This window comes from Lepidothrix coronata, unplaced genomic scaffold (genome assembly GCF_001604755.1).
Source record: "Lepidothrix coronata isolate B3197 unplaced genomic scaffold, Lepidothrix_coronata-1.0 Scaffold2, whole genome shotgun sequence".
Classification (NCBI taxonomy): domain Eukaryota; kingdom Metazoa; phylum Chordata; class Aves; order Passeriformes; family Pipridae; genus Lepidothrix; species Lepidothrix coronata.
In genome coordinates, this window is record NW_016690182.1 from 13,947,904 (window position 1) to 13,973,600 (window position 25,697).

The 25,697-nt window shown below is 44.9% G+C and overlaps 1 protein-coding gene across 3 annotated transcripts in view; it reads right to left on the reverse strand.

The window, feature by feature from the left end:
• AMOT (angiomotin) overlaps nt 1–25,697 on the reverse strand; it is a 62,768-nt gene that overhangs the window by 25,558 nt on the left and 11,513 nt on the right. The window contains exons 2-5 of one of the 3 annotated variants that reach the window (XM_017818583.1): nt 16,168–16,278; nt 11,181–11,346; nt 7,790–8,708; nt 974–1,427 (exon numbers count right to left, since the gene is read on the reverse strand). In XM_017818583.1, the coding sequence (XP_017674072.1) occupies nt 974–1,427; nt 7,790–8,661 (1,326 nt within the window). In that variant the 5' untranslated portion in view covers nt 8,662–8,708; nt 11,181–11,346; nt 16,168–16,278. Of the gene's footprint in view, nt 1–973; nt 1,428–7,789; nt 8,709–11,180; nt 11,347–16,167; nt 16,279–24,706; nt 25,207–25,697 lie in introns of those variants that run through there. The other 2 variants (XM_017818576.1, XM_017818573.1) reach the window with 2 other exon arrangements.

Below are 25,697 nucleotides of genomic sequence, written 5' to 3' on the forward strand. Positions count from 1 at the left end.
CAAGAACCCTCTAAAAATACAATAAAACAAACTCATGTCCCTGAGAAGAGGTACCATAGCAAATAATGAGCATGGAAGGCCATGCTGGTCACCTGAACTCAAACACGTGTTTCAAGCAGTCACACATTTTTATGGCCCTGGACACTGGTCAGTGCAAAGAGCACAGCAAGGCCCACAAAGTCCTAAACTGGAAGTAGCATCAGCCTTTCCACAGTTGCAAAGCAAAAGCAAAGCTGACCTGCTGCATAGCTTTAAACCACTGGTCATCAAGAAGTTATTTCTATGAGGCAGCGTGAAAACACCTCCACACATGCACGTTAATGATGGGTCTCACTGGGATATTTTCTTTTAAATGTTTTAGCATCATATGCTCTGCTTGTTTCATAAAGCCAAAGGTGGCAAATAGCTGGGTCCAAATCAAGACATTAAGTTTTCAGGGAGGTTGTGTGGCATTGAGACAGCGACAAAAGAAGTTTTAGTCCCAGTCCTGCAGTCCAAATGTCTTTAATGTAGCCATAGCAGCACTACTTGCATTGCACTCTGTCCTGACGACCAGTTTTGTAGCAATGTCCCCTGTGCCTCCAGAGTGACTGTGGTCTGGTGCTAGTCCAAACAGGCCCTTCCTGCAGCCTCCAAAATCTTTAAGGGAAATGAAACCTGCTGCTATCCTGGACACAAACCTTAATTTAACCAAGCAAGCCAAGCAGTCAACCTTTTCAGCAGCTGAGGATGTGCTTTTGAGCATGGTCAATAAACCCTTAGCAGAAAACCAAAGGCTTTGCTTCTGCCTTCTGACAAAGCTAAGCTGATGTCCAAAGGGACAGGATACAGACCAATCAATCTGCATATGAAAGACTCTGAAGTAGTTAATAAATTTGTTAAGCAAGGAATGTAACAGTCACAGATTAGGTGATTCAATTGTGGACTATACCAGGCATGGGAGAGTGCCCGAATTCTGACCAAGCACACCCACCTTCTGCAGCCGGGCTACTTTCTCATAACACCCATCCAGCTCCTGCCGTAGAGACCGGTTCTCTTCTGACAGGATTTCCACCATTTGCTGGGCCCTGGAAACGATGGCAAAAGGATCTACTTGCATCTGCTGGTAAGGGGAAGGGATCTGCTGAGCCCGGGGCATCACTGAGTAGGAGTCGCCTTGCTGCTGCTGCGGGCCAAGGAAGGGCTGGCATAGCCGGTACAAATCTCCCTGATGGACTTGGTTGGGCAAGAAAGGCTGCTGGGTCCGTGGCAGAATGCCAGGATCAGCCTGGCTTGGAGTCAGAGGTTGCTGATGTTGGGAAGGGGACAGCCTAGATGGTGGCGGAGACTGAAGCAAAGTCAAAGATCCCAGGGACGTCAAGGAAGACGTCGGGCTGTGGTGGTGAGGTGGTCTCTGTTGTAACTGCAGTGGCACATCTGGGTTCTGCCTGGAAAACAGAGAGCAGAGGCTCCATCACAGTCAGGCAGAAGGTGCAAAAACCCAGTGACAAGGTGTGGGATGACCCAGGTAGCTCCTGTGCACAGGCCTTCCTACACAAAAGACTCGTGTGAGGTTTTCTTCAATTTTATATGTTTGTTTTTAAAAATGTTTCAAAATAAAATCTCTATCAGAAAATATATTCTAAGTGCACAAAGGTCTTTCCTCTGGAGACTATTTTTTAGACAAACACTAACAGAAAGTCCAGCAACAACTACTGACCAAAATTATTTTCATAACTTTTCACCATACTTTGCAGATAAAACTGCTCAGCCGAGGACTGTTAGGAATGGGCTCTTTTGTTCTGCCCTTATGGCCTTAAGTGCCATCTCTCATGAGAAAACAATGAATTTTTTCTGCAATTCAGGATACAGAGCTAAAAGGATTGGCTAAGCTTGATGCTAGTATGCCAGCACTACCGATTTGAGCTTTCTGAACCAAGAAAGCTCTTTGAGCTATCAACCAAGAAGCTGCAGCCTGGTTACATGAGACAGTTAAAGATCTGAAAACCAACCTAAGAATCAGAAGCAGCCTTTTGATTTCAAACACTCCTCAGTCCTATACAGTGGGTATGTTTACTGTTCCTAACAATAACCTCTGCATGATATCAAAGACAGATCTAGCAACCTGAGTCCATCACAGAACTAACTCCAAGCTACACCAGCTCACATTTCCCAGGCTCTGGAGATCCCCAGCTCAACTTCTGCTGCTTTAGCCAAGTAAGAAATCTTTCTTAGGAGACTGTGTGGATTTATCATGCTTGGATGACCTCAGGAGGCAGGTTTTGCATTCTCCTCCCAAGACATTCAACCTTTAACTTCTCTGGATGTTCTTTATTCTAACAGTTGAAGTCACTCCCTCTCCATGCTGCAGCCAGTCTCTTCTTAAGCAAGGAGCTCAGTCTGGTGCAGACCCAGTCTGGCAGTTAAACATATTCTGAAACACTCCTGCTGCTCTGGTAAAATTTCCCACCCTTTGGGATGCAGTTCAGCCCCGCAGCTGGAAAAGCACACACTGTTGTTCCACCTGGCCGTGGCTGCTACAAAATATCCTCACGGCTCTCTGTGCTCCGGGGAGGGACCCAACACACCCTGCAGGGACCCGGCTGGACAAGGACACCAGGAGCCTTAGAGGAACTGACGACAGCGAGCATGAACTGGGAACTAAAGGGTTACACAACGGGCTTCTCAGCCCAAGTGCAGAGCAGCAGCATCATCCTTCCTGTTCTCCGCAGAAAGAAGGAATCCACTCCTCATCCCTGTCCAAGAGGAAGCTCCGGCATTACTGGCATTACTCACATCTGGCTGGCAGTGCTCGGGGAGTTCAGACATCCCCAGCCCAGCACAGGCACCTTATGGCTCATCTCCCTGCTTCCCAGCAGACAAGGGGTATGGAAACCTCCAAGCTCATGAGACAATTCCTTAACAGGGAAACAAATCTAGCCTTTGTCAGTTAGGAAAAAACAAAGAATCACTGCTCTAGCTTCTGTTTCTCTCTTTCCCACACTCACAGGTGACTGTAGTCCCTGCCAGCAACATCAGTTCAGGAGCTGTATTTCCCCAGAAATTATCATATGCAGCACGAGGATTTCAGGGGTCATGCAGAAGAGTGATGTGCAATTAATTTCCTCAGGAATGTTCACTTTAGTAGCAGCAATTTGGTTCTTCCCCTCCCAGGAGGGCAGCTCTACTTATTGTTGCATTGATTTCATCAACTTTATTTGTCAGTTCTCATAATGAAGAATGAGGTAAAACCATCACAGGCCATGCTCAAGGTCATCTGGTTTGTCTTAGGTGGTTTCCAGCTCCATTCTTAGCTCACCCATTTGTATGCAGAGTTAAAACTTTGCATCCTCACAAACCACTCATCTCCTTGAGCTTGTTCTTTACCTATCACCCGGCAGGCTCTGCTTTGATGTTATAATCAATTAGGGAATAGCCTTGCTGTGACATTTAATCTATGAAGACCTATGGAGGTTAGATCAAAAGAATTATGTTGCCAGCGTGCCTCATGGATGCAAAAAACCAGTTTTCAACCTACAAAATACTCTCTTCCAGTCTGAAAACAACCCGAAGCAGTTACTCAGAGAGACTGATTCCACTGCTCTCAGTGAGTTAATCTTACAAGCCTAAGGAGGACTATTTAGATGCCAATGTTAACAATTTGAGCTATTTGACTAGAAACATCTGTTATCCTGCTCTCAGAAACCCAGTGGCAGAATCTTGCCATCCTGAGCACTAATGAAAGGCACAAAATGATGACCAAAGGAAAACAACGGCAGCACTTAAATTCTGAAGGGACAGTCGTGCTGACATGCCTAGCAATGATCTTAAAAAAACCACCAAACACCTATTGTAAAGAACAACTCTAGGAAATCACGGGTATTTCTAAACAAGACATATTTCCAAGATATCCAGCATCTTGGCACTCACATCCAAAGCCTCCCATAATCTTGAAATCATAGCGATCTTGTGGGCTCAAGCTAAAACATGAGAGCTGGGAACCTCTAGTTCTGTGGCATCACCAACAGCATTAGGGCTTCTGATTGTCACAAATGCATTTATGTTCCCAGCAGAACGAGATAACATGGCTGGGCTAATACATCCTACCTTTAAAAAAATGTATTTAAAAATCCTAGTAATCTCACAGTGACACTAGACCTTTTAAGATTTTGTATGTAAACTTTTACATACACATTCAAAGAACTTTTTAGCATCCCCACTACTTACAATTTCGTCTTATAAAATACTTACATATATTTTGTGGGTACAAAATACCTGGCTGTGAGATTCTTTCACATTAACATGAAGACGGAAGAATTTGTTCCTCTGGTGAAGCAATTTTGAGCTGAGAGATTCAGAAAAGGTAAATGAACACAACTGAACTTTTCAAGATTTTCAGGCCAGACTGCGAATTTTAAGGTTCAAATGACTACTGGTGTCACCCAACAGTATTGCTGATAGAATGGAAGTAGAAAATTCCCTTCACAACAGAATGAGTCCTTGGGTAAACCTGCCACTAGTAATCAAAAGTTTGTCTGAACTAACCACTTCAGAAAAAACGTAGTCTCTCAAAATACATGGAAAACAAAACTATGCAATCTGCTTCCATTTGCCTCAGTGTCATAGAGACCTGAAAAAGCCAAAGGCAGGAAAAAAGACTTCAGAGCAATAATTCCAACAAGTGTTTAAGTTTGAAAGCATAACTTTAAGCACCACTTCACTTTGCAGACTGTATCACGCAAGAATCTCTGCTTCTCTGACAGTCTCTGGTGAGTATCAGAGAAACACTCCACATGGGCCAAGTACAAACCTGGATTTATGGTTCTGCAACTACAAGGGTCACCTCAGCTTTTAAGTGATGAAGACAGAGATAGGGAGTGAGGCAGCTCTGCAAGCAGACCCAGCTATCAGGAGTGCTGAGGCGGCCAGGACTGCGGAGTCACACAGAAAATCTGTGGGTAGAGCAACACAGTGGGGAAGGCAGAAAAATGAAGGGCTCAGGAAAGGTCTCTGGCTTGTTAGATTTTTCCTGCCTGTTTTGTGTTCAAGAAGCTCCAGTTCCCCTCTCTTCCCCAGCCCTCCTGCACAAACCAGGAAGCGCTGGCTGCGGGAGGGAGCAGGCTCCGCTCCATTACACAGCCGAAATCAAAGCCAGACATTTTTGTTCTGCTTCCCAGTCATACCTGATTAGCCCCCACTTTGATGCTGCTCAGGGGAACGCACTGCACAGAAGTGATTTACTAATTATGGGACAAATTCTGCAGACCTCCCTCTCCAAAACTTTCTGTGAAGTCAATGGGATTAATCACCACAGCAGGAGCTCAGTCGCTTGGGCTGCAAACAGAGGATGGCACTTGAATCGGAGAGACAGGAACTTCCTCTGCACCCAAAACTGCATCAGCTCTTGCTGTGCTCTCACAGGAGACCTTGCAAGCCCCTGGACACCGAGTCCAAGGCACCCGTCCTCCCCTGTTAGGCCTGGAGGCTTGTTTTCATCACCAAAGTGCAGTGGAGATATTAGGGAAAGAACAGGAAAGATTTTTGGAGCTTCACATGCAGCCAGTCCTCTTTCTGAACCTTCCTGAAAATTTCCAAATAACAGCACATATGCCTCCAGCGTGCCTGGTATTTACATTAAACCGACATCATTACCAACATACACTGTTCCCAAACTTACACCGCCCAGGAGCAGGTGAGGCAAACTGTTTGCAGACTGGTTTAAACTTACCACACAGCCCATTCCTTTCCCAGACTGGGGAGGGTGAAGCATGAGAATGCTGTGAATTCCCCAATGTTTATCTTGCTCAACGAGTTTTATTTAACTGCATCATTAGGTCACCCTCAAATTCCCCCGAACAATGAGGGGAAAAACCCGCAGAAAAGGGTGTGGCTTCGGGAGCAGAGAGAAGGGGCTTTGTTTCCTTGACGCACAGTTCAAAAAATGCACACATTTACCAACCCGAATGAATCCCGATAAACACCGAGCTGCAGCACAGGAAAACTGAAGACTGCAAAGGCACCCCCGTGCGAGGCAAACTCTCTCCCCAAAGCCGTGTGCCTTTAAAATCCCCACACCGTCACCCAGCTGCACCTTTAGTAACACAGAAGGTTTCTTGTCTGAGTTTTCTCTTAGAGCGCGTGGGAGAGGGAGGGGAATAGAGGACTCGTTCCCTTCCTTTGCTACGCTGCTCTGTAATTTATGGATTAGTCTTGCAATTGTTCTACTTCAGCATTTGCTTGCAAAGGAAACCTCTTCTCTGTGCAGCTATTTAGGTTAAAAAGTAACCTCATTAGATTCCCAATGCTTTGAAGACAAATTTCAGTTGCTTCCCCTACTGGAAACCTTGCCAGCTGAACCTTTCTCCTCCCCCCGCTCCCCCCCACCATGTTCTTTCAAAGCAGCCAGGATCCATCCAATACAGACAAAAATCACCCTGTCTAGAGGAGCTGACTATTGGCGTGTTTTCAAATACCTCTCCCTTAAACGGCAAGCAGGCTAAGTCTCACTTTCACTGCATATATATTTGGAGTATTTCTGAAGCATAACCATCGAGGATCTGTTTCCCTGTCCTGTGTGACAGAGGTTTGAAGTCTTTGAATTTTCAAAAACATTTGCAACAAGCTTCTACAATCATTACCCCCCCTAAACCCTTTACTTCCCCTTTTCCTGGCCTCTTTATTATTTATTTAGCCAGATCAAAGGGCCTTTTCATCAGGCTTGTATGCTGCTGAAGTCATTTCAGATCACAAACAATGGTGGACAAACTCTGAAAATAGCTCCTCGTAGGACCAGGAAGATTCTGAGCAGATTCAAATTCCGCAAAGCTCAGAATCTGCTCCCAAATACTGACGGGTTTCTTCATCATGCTCCCCTCAGAACACAACATGATATCTGCAAACACAAACCCACAGAGACCTCACCATTTACTTATTGCAGCAATGTCATCCTGTTGCTCCTTTGTATTAGCCTTTTAGCTTCAAAATGAGCCCAAAATCATTACACCAAATCCCACCTGGTCTTGGACAGAGATGGGATGGGATGGAAACAGGTAAACTAAAGTAAAGCTGGGGTTTAAGCCCACCTTAAGAAAACTTCATCTTCCCCCACATGGACATCAGAGTTTGACTCAAGCCAAGTCCAGCTCCTTATCTAGAGCAAACCAGAACAGGCTGACTTCAAATGAGGCAAGGAAAATGAGCAAAAGCTAAACAAGCAGGTCTGGGATGAGGTACTAAGCACACTCCATTTTCCACTCCTACACTTCAGTCCACTGAAGACAAAATTTGAAAAACTCTACAGGAAGCTCAGGTGATTTCTGATACCTGCACCTTTATCGCTTTCATTCACTTTCTCCTTTCCTATGTGATGAAGTTTTTAAAAAATCTTTTCTCTGGACAGACTTAATTAAACAACAGCTTAAATCTCGCAGTAACTAACTGCAAGTTTCTACAATGAATCACACCATAACTTTGGCTTTCCTAGCAAAGCTTTTGTAAGGCTCTGGAGCCTCAGCATTAGACTTCCCCATGCCATAAAATCAAGCCAGCTTGTTTTGAGGGGTTTCTTTGGGGGTTTTGCTTAGTTGGGGTTTTTTTGTTTGTTTGTTTTGTTTTTTAATAAAAAACAGCCAGTCCTCTCTAGTCAATAACTGAACCAGGTAACAGTCCTTCCAGTCAGTCTGTGGATGAACACAACATGTCATCTCCCACAATAAAGATGGGATCTTTGCTGAAAGAAAACCTGCTTCAGGAGTGAGTTTTATACTGTCTTTCCCTATGTGGCTGTCATGGAATTTAAGATCTTGCTTACCTGACTGACCCATACTCAGGGGGGTGCTGATACCTCATCATAGGCCCATCAGATCTTCCCTGCTGGCTCATGCGATGGTCACTATAGAAATGTCCCGAGTCCTGAGGTTTGCAGTTCATAGACGGGGTGGACACGTTTTTGTACGGATACTCGGGAGGAGGACCCCGCTGCTCCATTCCTTTCATGCTGGGCTGGGAAGGGGGCTGCACTGAGTTCTTGTAGAACTCATTGGAGCCAGAATTTTTATAAGGGTCACTGGACTGCTGAGGAGAAAGTGGAGAGAGGGGGGAGAGCGGCGCACTCGTGACGGGCGCGTGGGCCTTGACCCCGCTGGTGGCCAAGGACAGCTGCATCAACCTCTCGCTCAGCGAGCGCACGTGCCCTTGCTTGAGGTCCTTCAGTCCTTCATCCTGGTGGACCTTCCCTGGGCTCACCCGCTGGACCGTGGGCCGCCCCTCAGTCCTCATCTTTTGGTTGGTGACTCCCGTTACATAGAAGGCTGCCCCGACGCTGGCGTGAGGCTGACCCCGGAAATACTGGGACTGGACTTTGGCTTCCTCGTAGGTCGGGAGATCCTCGCTGTTCTGGAGCCGCGGGGAGAGCTGCTTCTCCATGATGCTGTTGTCCACCTGTATCTCCTGGCCCTGGGGCTCCTGACGGGCAGCATGAGTCACAAGCTGGTGGTCCTGGGAGCTCAGCCCTTCGTTCTGAGATGCTGGACTCCCGGTGCTGCTGAAAGGGGGGGCATTCCCTGTGGCCTGCTGGTGTAAGGCAAGAAGGTTACGGTTGTCATTTGGGTTTCCGTATCGGAGTTGCTCCTGCAGCAGGCGCTGTAAAACTGTCGTAGCTGCTTGCTCTTCTGAATTCCTCATCTCAAACTCTGGTGCCTTTTGGGTGGAATGTAAAAGCTGCCCTTGACCTAAGGGAAGAAGACACGGTTATTAGCACCTGGATGGATCAAGCAAGAGATATTTAAAAGCAATGGCTCGAAATACAGAAAAGAAGCAGGTTCCATTACCAAAGGTTCCCACAACAATGGAAGTCATTAAGATCCTAAGAACGACTTGCATGCCAGGGGTAAAGCCTCTGAAAGGTGATGAAGGTGACTTGCAAGTTTACAGGCAAATGGATCAACTTCGATCAACTGCAGTTGAGTGTAGGGATGCATGCCGAATACCTCAGACAAGGAGGCCTGGAATTCACGGGATGATGGCAAAAATGCCTGAGACCTGTTCGCTTTACTCTTAGAGCTGCCAGTGGTGAAACACACTTCCCATATTTGCAGGCTGACAAGCATTAAAGGGTGAAATCAGCAATTCATCAGTTTTAAGGGTGTCATGGTTTGAAATTGGCCCCCCCTTGAGAGTTCAGGGGGCTCAGGGGTGAATGGGTGCCAGGGCAGTGTTCCCTGGAGAGCCAATCACCGTCCATGTTGTTTGCTTCTGCTCAAAGTCATATATCACAGCCCCGGAAGCTGTTGGCAGTCTTGGTGTTCTGCTGTTGGTGTCTGCTGCATGTAGGTGGAAAAGGCCAGGGGGTGGCTGGGCTCCTTCCCCCCGCCAGGGGAGGGGAGAGAGGAGCCCTGCAGCCCCCCAACTCTGCCTGGGCCGGAGTTGGAGGCAGCATTTGGAGTGTGTGCTGTGAAGGAAGAGATTTCACAGCACCTGAGGTAAGAGGAGAGAGGCAGACTCTGCAGCCAAGCCCTCTCCCCCCTCCTTTTTCTGCAGCTAAGCTGTGGAGGGGGGCTTTTCCTTTCCCTCCACTCTAAGTGGAGGAGAGGCTCAGCATTGAAGCTGAGCCAAGAGACGGGCCGGAGGAGGAGGCTCAGCGCTCGGGAGAAGAATCCCAGGCAAGAATTGGAGACGGGCTAAGAGAGGCTCGGGGGTTGCCCTGCCGAAGCTGAGCGAAGCTGAGCGGGGGCAGCTGAAAACTGACTCGGAGGATGCTTGACAAGCTGAACTACCCTGCAGCAGCACAGAACCGAGGTATGAGACCGAGAGGGACAGATCACACAGCAGAAATGACACAGGATAGAGGAGAAAGGACTCAAAGCTATCTTCTTGGACTTCGTGAGGAGGAAAAACTGCAACAAACAGCTGGAGCTTGGTGAGCGGGGAGCGTTTGGGCCCAGAACACTCCCACGAGGGAAAGACTGTGTTACATATCAGCCTTGAAAGGCTGCTTCTGGACTAAAGTTAAGGGGAGGAGCTTAAAAGACTGATAGAAATGTAAATACAAATATATATATATAGTTGCTTTTAGTTTGTACAGTATATTTATTTGTGTAAATAAATGTATATACTTCCCCTTCCCCTACAGAAGCCTCTGGCCTGAAAGTTTCTCTCCGGTGTTGAGATAAATTGTGGGAAGGGGTGGGGGGAGGCCTGGAAATTGGATTTTGGATTTCTAATGTGGCTCAAACTGCTACAAAGGGAAAGAAAAGGAAAAAAAGAGGGCCCACTGAGATAGCATATGGTTCAAAGTAAAAAAATCTCTTCGCTTAGATCGTTTAAAGCAATTAATGAATACCTCGTTAGCCAGCAGGTTTTCAGAGTTATGAAATGCCCAGAGTGAGATCAGCACCTATTCTCCCTGCTGCAGAAAACACCAGGCACGGTGCAAGTGAGGACTCGGCAACTTCCTGCTACACAAAGGCAACCAAATCCTCACACATCTAAATATTGTCAGTGGAATGCATGCAAATGCAAGGGCAGGAAAGAGAGTTGTCTGATCTAAGGAACAGAAAAAGACCTCCGAGTGGCAGGGAAAACCACTGTGTCCAAATGAGAGAAACACAAACAGCCAATGTCAAGCACATCCTGAGTACAGATTAAGCCAGTGACCAACAGGGCTTACGTTTCAGTCAGTCTCCCAGTGGAACCAGGAATTGGTCATGGAAATTCAAGCCCATTGGTATTGTATGAGCTGAAATATCAAAAATTAACAATACCTCTGAGACATCTAACTGAAAGCAGAGCTACTTTTGAGCTAGAGCAGCTCAGAATAGAGGGTATGCCTCACTTGTGGGCTAAACTGTGGCTCTGCCCTGACAGCAGAACACATGTTGGTATTCTAGCACTTTATTTTGACACCTTTTTCCTATATAACATTGTCCCTTGGCAAAAGGTAACTTGCTTCCAACAAGTTCCGGGGCAGAATCAGGAACGCACTGCAGGAGTCAACACCTGAAGGTTCTGCTTTGCTCTGCATCTCCACAGCCAACCCCTGAAACACAAGGACTCAAATACAGAGACAAAAGCCTTCTACAAATATTAAGGAAGAGAAAGTTAAAATCCACCTTGTTCCGGGCTGCCTCACCAAGCTAGGAGGAGTTCAGGCCCTGTTACCTGGCCTGGAACATGACTCTTCTGAAGTCTGAAGAGGCACATACCTATGTCCTTCACCTGGAGTTCCCTGGTAAGGAGAAGCAGTTCTGCCACATGGGAGGACACACTCAGCCTTCCTCCTCCAAGTCCAAAATTTCCACTCAGGGATGGCTTCAGGCTCCTCTTCAGTAGGCCAGATCACTTGATACTCTCCTCCCTTCCAAAATAATTCTGAGGAAAGCATTGAAAACATCATTTTAATTAGCAGATGAGACCCTACAGATAATAAACCTTGGCCCATATTTCAGATTTTCCTTTTGTAGCTTCTTGTTTTCTCCCAGAGCCCAATAATTTTGATCCCTTTAGGATGAATGAATCCCCCTGTCCCTAGCAATCTACTCCAGCTGCTGCTTTAATCATGACCATTTCTGCTCCAAGATTAAACGTTGCCAAGTAATGCTCTGTCCCATCTGTGCCTCCAAGTGAAACAGTGATTAAAACCCGCTAATTCTTTAACTCCATTGTTTTATTTTTTGCTCAGAATGAAAGCTGCAACACAGATGAGGATGCCCTGTGCTTATGGCTCCTTTGCCTGTGGTGCTGTGCATTTCAAACTGTATCAGCAGAAATGCTTTGAGGAACCATGGTGATAGTGAAATACTTTATAAACTTCAACACTCTGTGCCTCAGAAATGACTGTGAGAATGATCAGTATACGAATATTAGCTTTATTTTACAGACTGAGAATGTGAGGAGAGGAAAAGGACACAGGGTTTATGCCAGAAACATAATACAGAGCACAGCTCTAATTCCCAAAACATTCTTTAATTACGTGACTTTTCTCTTTCAGAATATGAAGCAGTAAAGAAACTTTAACCATTGAGTGGAAAACCAGGAGAACATAAAAAAATGTGTATTTAGGTGTGTTATTCAAGCAGTTAAATCTACTACTGAAGGTGTCCTAAAGAAAAAGGCAAATAATGCAAAAGAAGAGAAAGATACTTGTGCACTCAGTGTGTTCATACTTAAAGGGAAGGCAATGAAAACACAACTTAAAACTATTCATTGATATGTATAATTTAACCTAATTTCCTGGAATGTTGCAAAAAATAAAATGAACAGATGTAGTGAAGGAATGCAGACATGGATACTTCTGTCTCTGACTTATTATGGCACACATCCACACCCAAAGAAAATTATCTCAGATCTGCAAGTTAAATACTTGAGGTGTCAACAGCAATTTCAAGGCACATGAACAATATCTAAGGAGAGAACAAGGCAGTGCTGTGTGGTGTGGTACTTCAAGATGGTGGTTGAAAAAAAAGAGCTAATGTCAAATTCTTAACTGGTGACTTAGTTCAAGAGGGATATATTGAAAACAGCTGCCAGCAAATATGCAGTAAAGAACCTTTAAGCCAGGCATTAAGATAGCAGATAACTAGAGCAATTTCCAACCTCTTTCCCAGTGTTACACAACTGAAGTTAGGGATTCCTCATCCCCCTCACACCAGGATCATCACTGACTCTTCTATTTTTTTTATTTCTTTTAAACCAAGCTGCCCTGAGCAACCCTTTTTATTAGAGCATAAAAAGGCTTTTATTTTGCAATATGATGCTGCCTTTCCACCCAAAGATTTCTTTTGTCTCAACTGGAAAAATCTAAGCGGGTGGGGGGAGTGTTGTTTATTTTTTTAATACGAAGATACAACCCAGCTTGAGATTCTGCCTCTCTGCCTTACAGATTTTCTCAACAGACAAATCCAATCTGTGCATGTTTAACTCCTTCAAATGCTCAAGGAACCATTTCACACACAGAGCTTCACTCCTCAGCACTACCAGCTTATCCTGCTGAGCCAATGAAGGGAGGCCCCAGTTCACACTGAAAACATTTGCTGGAACTGAATACTACTAATTTTAATGTGGATGTACCTGGAGTCAGCCTGGAAATCCAAGACAAAAGGTGGACTGAGATACACTATAACAATATTCTGGCTAACAAATACCAACTAATAGCATTAAGGCTATTTTTTCCAGTTTTATCCCACTGTGTTTAATTAACAAAGAAAATCTTGTGCAACTAACTTGGGTGGCAGCATTCCTGGAATCTGCTTTCTGAGCAAGCTGGAAACTCCTGGCAGAACCAGTGAGTTAACTTTTCTATTAACAAAACACAAAAATGAACAGTACAAGCGATGCTGGAGCCCATGTGTTATTTATTTGGACCCAAACTCAATTTGTGTTAGGCTCTTCCAGCAATTTCAGTTTGCAGTGTGCCAAAGATGGAAATTAGTGAAATGCATTGGAAAGGTTGTTACGACAGACGTGGAAGGAAATTGGAAAGGTTCTGTAGACATTTTAAACAGACACATTTGGGAGGTTAGTCTAAATCTATTATGAAGGACAGGGCTGAAATCAGACTTCCAACAACTCTGCCAAACTGTACTGGCTTATGGATTAGATGGTGCACTCTCCATAGCCAAAAAGCCTAGAAACACCTTTGCAGTGGAAAATTCACGTTTAGATCAATTCTAACCCAAGGAACCACTGTGAGATTTCCCAGGAAGAACCGATTTCGCAATTTGCTCCGAGCATCGCAGTTCTATCGTCTGACACCTCATTCTAACCTCTGGTCTGAAATTATCCCTGGTAACTTGAGGAAAAAGCTCTTGAGGAAACATCAGAACCTAGAGCTGGTAGAACTAACAAAGGAATTGCAAATAGTGTTTCACCAGGCTGAGATCAAGAACGGGCACCAAAGGGGAGGTAGTGTGGGTACTGTTTAAGGAAGAAAAGCCTCATATTTGTAAGGCTTTGTGTAAAAACCCAGTAGCTGAGGCTTCTGTCCTAAAGATCATGTAATTATGCACAGGAACCTTGCCAGTCCCTCATGAGAAAGAAAGATTAATGAAGAATTAAAAATGATAATACTGCCAGGCTGTAGGGAATCAAAGCAGCACATTTCTGTACAGCATGCAAATATTTTTCAGCATTATAAAAATAAACAAGCTTAGACAAGTGAGCGACTCACCACTGTTTGATGAGTGCCTCTAATGCTATAGCTCAATTAACCTGCATGGAGCAATAATAACCTCACAAGCAAAGAGAAAGATCTTTCTTTAGCTTGTGAAACTAAGAGGAATGCAAGAGTCCCTGTGAGGACAGCCTGTGCATACTTGCCCAGAATTACTGCTTAGCCAAGGAGCTAATTATCTTATGCATCAGGTGGGACAAGAACAGGTTCACCACCTCAATAGGGCTGGAGGACAGTTAAGCACTTTCAGTTTTACTCCTAAATTTTGAGTCACTCATACACAAAGCAATCCAGTTACAGACTTCAAACTCCAGTAGCAAATTTGGCAAAGTAATTCTGTGTTTTTCTTAGAAGATGTGCATGTGATACTGTTTGTCCTGGTTGGCAACAGGTGATGGGATGTTATCAGCTAGATGAAGTCTGAGGTTGGTTTTTTAGGTGCAGAGTTATCTTCAGACATACCTGCACGCTCTAATAGAGGAGGGGAACACGAAACAGAGACAGCACAGAAAGGACTGGCTGTGAGGTCCCCAGGCAATTGCAGGGATCAGCTCCCATGCTGAGTCACCCCCTGGTTAATGGGAACATGCTGTTGCTCCATGGCCCACGCAAACCCCAGCAGGCTGATCGCCTGATCCTGCAAAATTCACTTAACCTCAGTGTCTCCAAGACCACTGGAAACAACATGGCTATTCTGCACACACATTCACTTTGAAGTGGCTGGGAGCACCAGACTCCCAAGGGCGAGGTCCCAAATTATTTAATGAATAGTACAGGTTATCACTGAATGCTCTTTACTTCATTTAAGTCCTACCCAAGGAGGAGGAAGGGAGAGAATACTCACAAGGATAGTCCTTGGGAATAAAGGTCCCCAATGTCTGGCACCAACACCCAAACCTGCCAGGCAGCACACAACAAACCCCAGCGCTGTGAGAGTATTTTAGCACCTGCTCCTAACCAGGAGGAGGTTTCAGATTCCAACCACAAACATCTCCTCAGCTTCCATTCAACTGTCCCATCCCTGCTTGCCCTGATCTGCTGCCTCGGGCTCAGGTGATCTCAGAGGGTGGCACTGAGCAGGTGCATGGAGCAGTGCCAACATTACTCATCTTCATACCAGAAGGCCAGAGTCACTGGGCAAACAAGAAAAACTTCCTTCTTTTAACGAAAAACAAGAACAATGTCACCCGGAGGGGGACAAATAATACGCATGCCCATTATATTAGATCATGGGGCAACCACAGAGAGAGGCCACCACAATACCCGAAGACTGATCACAATTCTAACAACTCTCTGGGCCAAACAGAGTCCACCTGAGCAAGGACTAGAACTGCCTCAACAACAGCCACTAGTCCTTCTCCTCAAACACTCATGGCACTGGGATCTGGGCACAGAACAGCACAAGAAAGCCTGACAGGCCTAAAGAAAAGGCAGCAAGTTGCTCAGCCTAGACTGAGATAAATAAGTGAAGACACCAACATAGAAAGACTCTCCCTAAATAACATTTCTGAGGAAAAAACTGAAAAGACCTTACTTGACCTTTGAGTTAAAGCTCCCTCACTAAAAAGTATCAATTTCTTCACAGGGAAGTTCCCGTAATCTTCAGCAACATAATTTAGGTTTTATATTACAAAGGGAGGGGAAAAAAAAGAGAAGAATAAACACTTACAAAGCCCAGTATAAATAGGAATGTGTCATGGCTTTTAAGCATTTTGAGAAGAATGCTATGGAATTTCAAGTTCCTCCATAAAATTTTAAAAGTCACAGGGGCAGGAGGATTTATTCTGAATATACCAGTCCTAATAGCCAAACCAGTCCAGCTGTTCTTATTGGGAATATTTCTACAGGAACACATCAGTTATTTAAACTCTTATGCAGAGCTACCTAACACTACTCACACACCTGCAGAGACACAACCCTTCAGGGGCAGGTACTGGAATTTCTGCATCATTAATGAAACACAAATTCCAGCACAGGCAATGGGAGCTCTGCTACCAACTCCAGAAAGGCCCAGGTCTCACCTTTTAGATGTCTTCTTGCTAAAACCAGCTCCCGCTTACAGAGGTTGAGTCACACCGGGTCTCACTTCAGAGTGCTGCCTCCCAGAGCAAGGAAGATCCACCTCCTTTGACCTGCACAGATCTCCAGTTATTACCCCTGTAGAACTGGGGAACTGCTGCAAACCCGAGCCGCAATTTTGATTCACCAAGTTTAGTTTTGTCTTTCCCGAATGCTCCATGCCCTGCTGCTGTGCTCCGGCAGCACCCCACTTCTGTCTCAGCAGCCCCTGTCCCACAAGTATCCCAGCTATGCCTCAGCACCATTTTCATTGCATTGTGTGGTTTCTCCATTCCTTCCCTGATTTAGTCCAGGCCTCTCCTCAGGGCTCTCAGATAATGAAAACCATGTGAGAGTAAAATGTAATCTTCAAACACACAAACCAGTTTCATGTGCATTATCTGAAGGGAGCAAAATGTTGACAGTGCATCATTTGTCCCTACTGATAGGATCAGGCTCTTTTAATTGCTGCTGAGATTAAAAAAAAAAAAAAAGAAAAAGATTGGAATCACCATCTATGTTAAAAATAAAGTCAAAATTCAAACCTAAAAGCTTAAGTAGTCCTGAAAACAACCCAGATACGATCCCCAAACAGATATATCCATTCTATACTACCTTAAGGGAGCTTTTTCTCATATGTCAGTTGTGACATCCTGAAAATTTATATATATTAAGTTGACATAAATAAAAACCTCAGGTGAAGAAGGATGCAGAGAAGAAAACAATGACTATGGCCTAACTTTAGAATTGAATTTTCTGGCTTTCTTATAGGAAAAAGGTGTCAATTTAAACTATTTTAAGCCCCCATATGGAGGGGCTCTTCTTATTTCACAAAAGAGTTTCACAGAATTTAACAGGACCAGTCACAGAATCCAGAACACAGGCAGGCAGGGCCCCTCCTTTTTGTTAAAGGGCTGGGTATTTTTCCTTCATAAAAACAAACAGTTAAAATACAGGTACCTTATCAGTTGTCAGGTACCTTATCAGTCAGTCAGCCCAACAGCGTTGGCAATGCTCTTTCTGAGATGCTGTGGCTCAAGGAAGGGCACAAACCTATTGCAGTACTGGTATAGCCCAATTCCACAGTGATCTCAGTGGGTGCCGTGGATCAGCAGGATGAATTACAGTGAAACCCAACAGAAGATCCAGACCACCAAATTTTTAGAAAGAGACGATGTTATAAAAGTGGTTTTAGTGTTGTTCTTTTATCATAACCACCTGGGGGCTTCATGTGCACCTTGTAAAAAACCTTTAATTACTCGTAAGATGATTAATTGAGCCTCACCACCACACTGGGAGGAAGATATTAGTACATTCATTTTAGCACAGCAATGACTGGCTAAGTCCTGGCCTACATTTATGTTTTTTGTTGCCACAACCATGTCACTGAGGGAACTGATTTCTTTCAATGTAACTCTTCCAACAACCACTGCAAAGCAGATGCAGTTACAGTAGGAAATAATTGTTTTTAGGTGTATTGCTTAGGAAACCTTGTGTAAACCATCCCAGCACAACCTCTTCCTTGCTGATAGAAACTTCATTGCCAGTTTTCTGTAGTAACTGCAACAGTGAGTACAGATCCTGCCTAAAAGGTTTGGATCAAGGATGTTGGCATCCCAGACCTTGTGCAAGCAGGAGGCAGGGGAACCTTCTGAATGTTTTCTACAGCTGGAGAAGATACTTCTGCCAGGTCTCCCTAGTAGCTGCAGAAAATAAAGTTAAAGATTTAGAGGCATGCAGTACTCCCTCCTGAGCAAAGGAACCTGACCAAGGCACAGAGCAGACAGGTAACACGTGGCCCAAACCCAGCATGACTACCCTGAGCTGCATTGCACCACTGGAGAGTGCTCCATGGAAACATCCCTCAGCTGCATTCCACCACTGGAGAGTGCTCCACGGAAACAGCCCTCCAAAATCCACCTGAGCAGCACGGGATGGGGCCAGTGGTCTCTCACACAGTTTCTATTGCCAGCCCTACTTCCCCAAATCAGAAAGGTACTGGTCTTTCACCAGGTGGTAAATCCACTCTTCCCTCTGGGGGTGCTAAGATTTTTCTATTATTTTTTCTTTTTTTAAAGAAGATTCGAATGTTCCGAACCCAATCCCAACTCGACAACAGCAAAAGCTGCTTTTTTCCATGTAACTCTGGAATGCTCTTTTCTGCCTGCTCCCCATGGCCCTGATCTTATCCAAAGGAAGGATGGGACAGGCTACATAATTGCTCTCAGTCTCTTCAACCTTCATCATTCTCCAGTAAAACGACTTGCAAATTTGTTCTTACCCAATAAGGATATCAGCACTCGGTGGGGATGATTTCAGAAAATTATCTATTCCTAATTCCTTGTGTACCTCCACAGGCTATCCCAGGATCCCAGACTGGTTTGGGTTGGAAGGGACCTTAAAGCCTGTCTTGTTCCAACCCCCCACCATGGGCAGGGATGCCATGTCCCACTGGTTTTAAGTTCTGTCTCTCCAGAAATACGGAGGAGGTTTCAACTTTGTTTTGTTTCAAAAAGACAATGGGAAAACTAGGAAGATATGTTTTTCCACCCTGTTTTTCCCAAGCCCCACAACAAGACAGGCTAGCCCTAGTATGAAGCAATCAAATTTGTTTCAGCTGAACACAGAACCACCCAAATTACAACAGCAGGAAAAGTCCACCAAACCCTGATGGGAACAAAGTCACTGAAATGTGGAATTACTTTCCTTGATGGTTACAGTAACTAATCCTAAGAGAATAAGTAATTCTTTTAAAAAACAAGTTGTGTAGAGACACAAAACATTTTAAAGCAAACAAATATTACTGTGATACAACTCTTAGACAAGGTCTCACAAATGCTAATTAATTCACTAAACAAAATCCTAAATTAGCTTAATTCATAAACATTCTTATAAGGGAACTGCTCAACAACATCTTGGTCTACAATTAGACACTGTAAGTGCTTTGCTAATACAAACAGGCCTTTAAAAACCAATTTTATTAGATCAGTGAAATTTTTTGTCACTTAAAAAAACTCTGGTTCTATATTGAAACCAATACTGATGAACCTTATATAGCCCAACAGTAGTTACCACAGAAAATGATCAAAGACTTCTCCAAACTCCCAAAGAATTTCAGATATTCAGTATTTTAAAAAATCCAAAAGTTTATTTTAAGCTTAGACACAACCAAACTAGACAACAGTCATTCTCAGAGAGGATGAGAAAGTAAAAAAACAAGTATGAATGGCAGCATTTATGTCTGAAGCCCTTCTCCAGGACCAAGAATGCAGACTGCATGCCAGTAAAACAGGAGATCACTGAGCCACTAGAAACAGGAGGGAGCCCTCACTTTTCCAGTGCCAACCAAGCAATATGGGAGCTGCTCACAACAAGGAATGACACATCCAACAACCATCAGGAGAGATGACCAGTGCTCATGACCCCCAGGCACCACAGGAGACTCCAACACATGTTCTTCCTTCCCTTCAGATGAGCACCTCACATTAACCTCACTGCTCTACTAAGGCAAGATTTTAAGGCTTTGAGAATTTTGTTTCCACAGCCTTTTTATTTTGTTCTCAAGGATTTCTTTGTTCATGACTTTTCCATTCCTATTCATTCACCTATTCATTCCTCAGTCACTGATCTCCTGCTGACATCAAATGTCTGGTTTGCCCTGAATGGCCATTTATACACAGAATTCAAATACATTCTTACATAAAAAATTACATCCAAGTGTCTATGTAAACACGAATTTCATCAATCCTGAAAAACTCCTTTCACTTACAGGCATAGTAGGCAAGTAAGACAAAGATTATATTGCAGATTTAAAAATTAATTGCTCCTAGAAGTGAGTTTAAACTATTATTCCCCAAAGTTGTTGAGATTTTTTCTGTCTTGAAGATTACATTTCAAGGCTACTCTGGAGAGCCAAGTAATATGCAAGACCTGGATATTTGCTGACTTTAGAGTTCTCCATACAGTCCATTACTTTTACATGGATACAATTTCAGCATCAGATCTGTCCAAAGCATGAACCAAATACTTATGCAAAAGCTGAAGGCACGGCCATAGCACAGAGGCTGCAGCGTGGAATCCTTCCTGTGGCCAGCACTGCATTCCAGAGCTGTTTGGGAATACACTCTCTCCTGTGTAAAAGGCTTTAACAACTGAGGAGCTCCTGCAGCCACACTGGACTCACAGGGCAGCCATGTGCCTGCTCCTTCATAAAAGACAATGATTTAGATCTACAGCATGGTGATGGTGCCACAGACAGGGGCACGTGCAGACAGGGAGGGTGAGGCACAAGAGTAGGTGCGAGTCTAACCGAGAAAGTAACTACTCATCAGAAAGTGAGAGAAGCAAAGAAGTCCTGAAAGCAAGAGCTTACAGAAATGGGTTGTGGCCCAGATTCAACACAACAGACTAAATCACTTTGACATATCCTCTAGTGCTTCCTGAAACTGTATAACCCCAGTAACAGGCAATTTGGAACACTTCTATGAAGAACTAAGAGATCCAAGTCCTCTCTTGTATTTCGGGGGACAGAAAAGGAGAAAGAGAGCCTTGAACCTTTTTGCCAATCACCAAGAATGGCTGTTCTCACACTATTACAAACATTTGGTCTCCATGGAAGGAGAATACCTAGCAGCAAACATTGGCAACCAAGGACATTCCACTCCCACTATATTGTCCCCAATAACAAGGAGAAAAAAAATCCATAAGGCTGTTTTGATTAGGAACCCTTTGAGAGGACTTCCTCAGAAGTGAGTGTCTGAAAATACCTTGAAAGATGGGAATGTGCAACAACAGTCAGATGGGGGAAAAGAGGCATCTTACTTTATTCTGAAAGCATTTACACTTCAGCCCAAAGTGGGAACACCTATTAATCCATGAACCTTTTTGCCAAGAACAAGGTCATTGTTTTCTTTTTAATTCAGAACAGAACCTAACACACAGCATATTCTGCATCTTGTCCTTTACAGGTGTTTGGAGCCAGGTTTTAGTTCAACACATACTCTGAACATGTCAGAACTTTCTTATATTGGGCTTTGTCTTCCCAGCAGGGTACAGCTCTGCATCTATTTAAAAGCCATCAGTAAGAATGAAGCAAGAACTGCACAACGGAATTCTGCCCCATGAGGGGTATGAACAGACAAATTCATTCCCAGCTATAAGTATTTATACTTTAAAATAATCTTGGACTGTTGCTAAATCTAGAATTAAAGGCCTATCTTTGTGTATACATTAATACAGCAACAACCTAATCCTACATCAGATTTTGCTCCATGTTAAGAAAATAAAGCTTTAATGAGCTCAAATTTTACTTGAGCTGTTCATTCATTGCAGTGACAGTGAGCCCCAGCATAGAGCAAGGCATCATTGTGCTGGGCCCTATAAAGAATTAAATAGTGCAAATCATTCCATAAAAAAAAAAAAAACACCAAAAAAAAACCCGAAAAAAACCCACAAAAACACAAAACAAAACAAAAAAAAACCAACACAAAAAATCCAAACCAAACAAAAAACCAACAAAACCCAAACATATTACACTTAACTGGAGACTAAAGGAAGGGAGAGAAGTGGGAGAAGCATTTATGCTTTGAGGACTTGGGGATTGCAAATTCTCAATTTCACTGTCATGGTTAGGAAAATGTGGCAGTAAAGCAATGCAACCTTATCTCTAAATAAACAAAAAGAGTGGTCAGTCTGCTGATGTAAGACAGACTAAAGAGAACAAGAGAACTATTAAACTATCTCCACTTCTGGGATTCTGGCTATTCTTTTGCAAAGTGAATGGCTTATGCTAATCAGGATGCATCTGAAATGCATCATTCAAGCCTTCTTGTACAAATATAGTTCTTATTTATCCCAAAAGATCCCCACCAGCTGGCCATGTTTGCATACAATGTTAAACCCAACCTCAAGAGCCCGTGCATTATGAGTCATTTTACACTTAAAAACATTAGTTCCCTTCACTGTTCTTGAAGACAGTGTATCCCATGAGGGGATTTTCAGTGGAATTCAACAATAATATCCTATGTTACCATCCAGCCTCCTCCAGCACAAAGAAGTTACAAGTTTTCTGCTGTTTGATGGGTTTTATTCTCCTAACAGTGCTTTTCCTACAGAACATCTTTGGGGAAGGGACAAAAGGATTTGCACCAATCCCTTCTATATGAGTCAAATATTTATGCTATGCCCTCTTGAAGCACTTTCATCTAGTAACCTGTGGAATGTGATCTCCTGACCTTAACACTCAAGCACATCTAAATCAGCTGCCCTTTGAGCTGTATTACAGACTGCAGAGAATTTTTATACATTTGTACTCCAGCCATATGAAAACCTTGTGGTCCAGCTGTAGCATTCTCTGCTACAAAGCTTTAGCCCACAGTGGCTTGAGCGTGCTTCAGGAAAGAGGAACACTTTGGTTCTCCCACATCTGTGCAGGATCTCACGGTGTGTGTCAGCATGGACAGGCAGAATGGTGAACCACCCTATCGGTACATTAACCAGCTGCACAACTGAAATAAGTGTCATGGCAAGCCAGGCCCAGCGATGAGGTGCCAGCACCACTCCAATCCCATGTCCCACTACATGACCCGTTTTGCCCACTCCCACTCCCAGCTTCCTTTCCGCCTCCAGCCTCCTCCCCAGGGCAGGCAGCGCTGCCTGCAAAACATCTCCAGAATCAGAAAGACAAAGAGCTTGGGAGAAGACCAGGCATCCCCTTTCCTCCATCTGTAAATCCCTCACTTTCCTCAAGAAAAAGAAATTATTCTGTGTTGTGTTTGGGGCTCCCAGGAATGTTTTAAGGAGAGGGGTTACATTGCATGTAAGTGTCCTGGAAGCAAAAGAGAGGGAGACCAAGTGTCCCAGATGAATCTGCATCTTCAACGATGGGACAAATTTTTCCAGGGTCAGCTCATGACCCTATTTCCCTTGAGGAGCAGTCATTGAGGTAACACTGGTGAAAGTCTGACCCAAAGACTTAACAGGGTCATGGTCCTGATGGTAGGGTTCATGTTTTCATATCAGCCCTGAAAACCAACCTGATGCTGCCCATCACTCACACAGGAGCAGCACAAGGGTGCAGGGAAAGCTCGAGAATATGGTTCTTGTGTTCCCACCCAGATCTGGTAGAAAAGTTCAGTCCACAGAAGTCAAGGGTGGCAGAAAAAAGTGAGACAGCAGCCAAAATCTACACCGTGCCCTCTGCCCCGGGATGGACAGTGGAGAGTCACCTGCCCCAGTCCCCTCATGCTGCACCTCAGCAGAGACTGAGTTCTCTGAAGGTCTGGCAGCTCAGAGCATGCTGACTTGTTGCCCCTCCTCTAAGGCAGGAACAGGACACTTTTTCCACTTTCTTTTCCCACAGAAATCCCTCTACAGAAGGGGAAGGGAAAAAAAAATTAAAAACGAAAGAGGAATGAGGACCAGGACCAGGATAGACTACAATGTAGCTTTTCCTGTATCATCCACAGGAAAAACCCACACAGTGGGGAAGAGCTTGATGTTAAGGCTGGTTTCACCACGTGAACAGGCAGTTCCTCCTGCTGGGGGATGCTGCGTGTTTCCACAGGGAACAATATAATCCTCTCTGACACAAGGAGTCCTACTACCAGCCACACAAAATTCCACAGGTCCTTTCCTTGCAGGAAAGGCTGCTAGTGATGAAACTCTGGCCTTTGGGAAGGGGGTATGCGGTTACAGAGCTGGGGGAGAAGGAAAATGAGACAATCACAGCAGTATTATCAGTTGTAAACGAGGACACTTCCAGCACTTGGCCCCTACAGAAAGGAGTATTCTGCAAAATATGTTTCCCTGCACGGAGACTGGGCCTTCATCCAGTTATTATGTGCATGTCTCCACTGCATTTTCAGTCTTACTTTGAAAAAAAATCTCAAAACAAAGGAAACATCTCGTCATACTCTCTCTGCACAACGGTAAGCGTGTTCCTAGCCATGTTCAATAATCTGTTAAGGCAGGTTAATTATAGATCCAACACTTTTACACCTTGTGACACAATAGTAAAGCACTTAATGTAAAACAAATTCCAGCGTGAAACAAGAAATGCCAACCAAGTGTGGCAGCCCTGTTTGCATGCGTGATACGTAAAGGCACATACGTGCTCCTCTGTGGAGCACAACAAGCAAAGACAATCTCAACACGTGGATTACAAGCACAATGATTGTGATTATTTTCTCCTACAAAAAGAGCACCACAAGAAACGCAGCTGCTTTCAAACACAGCCCGACACAAAACCACTTCAGCGAGTTCCACCGAGTTTTACTCGATCCAGTTACACACAAGTACATCCCTACTGATTTGGCAATTTACTACCAGTCGTAGTGGACAAGTGTAATTTTTTTTCCTTGCAAGAATTTTGCAAGATGAAAAGTAAACTTTACAGGAAAGAGAAGTGATGGGCAAAAGCTGACAGAGGAGAGCCAGTCTAACTCCCAGGTTTAGGCTGATGAATGAATGCAGAGTCCCTTGTGCCGTGAGCACGTCTCTTACCTACTGATCTGCTGAAGACAAAAGAGTTTTCTTCTTTTCAGAAACTGGACACTTGTAGCTCGTCGGGTCAGTCACACAAAGCTTCCCTGCTGCCAAAGGTATTCTTTTTCCCCTCGGGTTTTTGTTGTTGTTGTTTGGTTTTTTTACCCCAGAGAGTAAAGGGCAGAACAGTGGATTCAGCAGGGGCAAAGGGTGGAATTCGAGACTCAACAGGCTGGAGAACTGCAGAGCTCTCTCCAAAAGATGCTGTATTTCAAGGCGCTTTCATTTGCAAATCCTTCTTCATCCGCAGTGTCAATAAAACTGGAGGAGGGGGAGTAAACTTTTTTATCTGTAGAAATACACCGGACTCCACAGAAAGGGGAATGCGATACGAACTGGATTTGTGGCTGGACTTTTTCTTTTATTAAAAATCAATATATATTCAGACAGGAGACCGAGACAGAAGGGTTAGAATCCAATACGGTCAGCCAGGACCTGCCCGCGGTGCCCGGGAGGAGGATAGCGGTACCTCGAGATCGGCGGAATAAACAAAAAGAAGCCAAGTCGTTGTGCCGGTGTTAGCGGCGCCGCTGGGCTGTCAGTGGCAGCGCGGCGCGGGGCTCCCGCGGCCCCGGCAGGGCAGGGCGGCCCAAGGCATCGCGGGCTCCGCTCGCTCCCTCCCCGGGTTACCTGTGCGCGGCGGGGCCGGGCTCTCGGGCGGCGGCACGGCCGGGACGGGACGGGCAGGGCAGGGCAGGGCAGGGCAGCTCCGCTCCTTCCGCTGCTCGGGCTCGGCGGCCGCGGGACGCGCTCGGCGGGGCGGGCAGGAAGCGAGCGCCGGGCCCGCCCCGCCCGCGGCACCGCCCCCGCCCGCCGCTATTGTGTGCGGGCACGGAACCGCAGGGTCCTGAGCTGGGAGGGACGCGCGGGGATCAGCGAGTCCAGCTCCTGGCCCTGCACAGACACCCCAACAATCCCACCCTGTCCCTCAGAGCGTTGTCCAAACCCT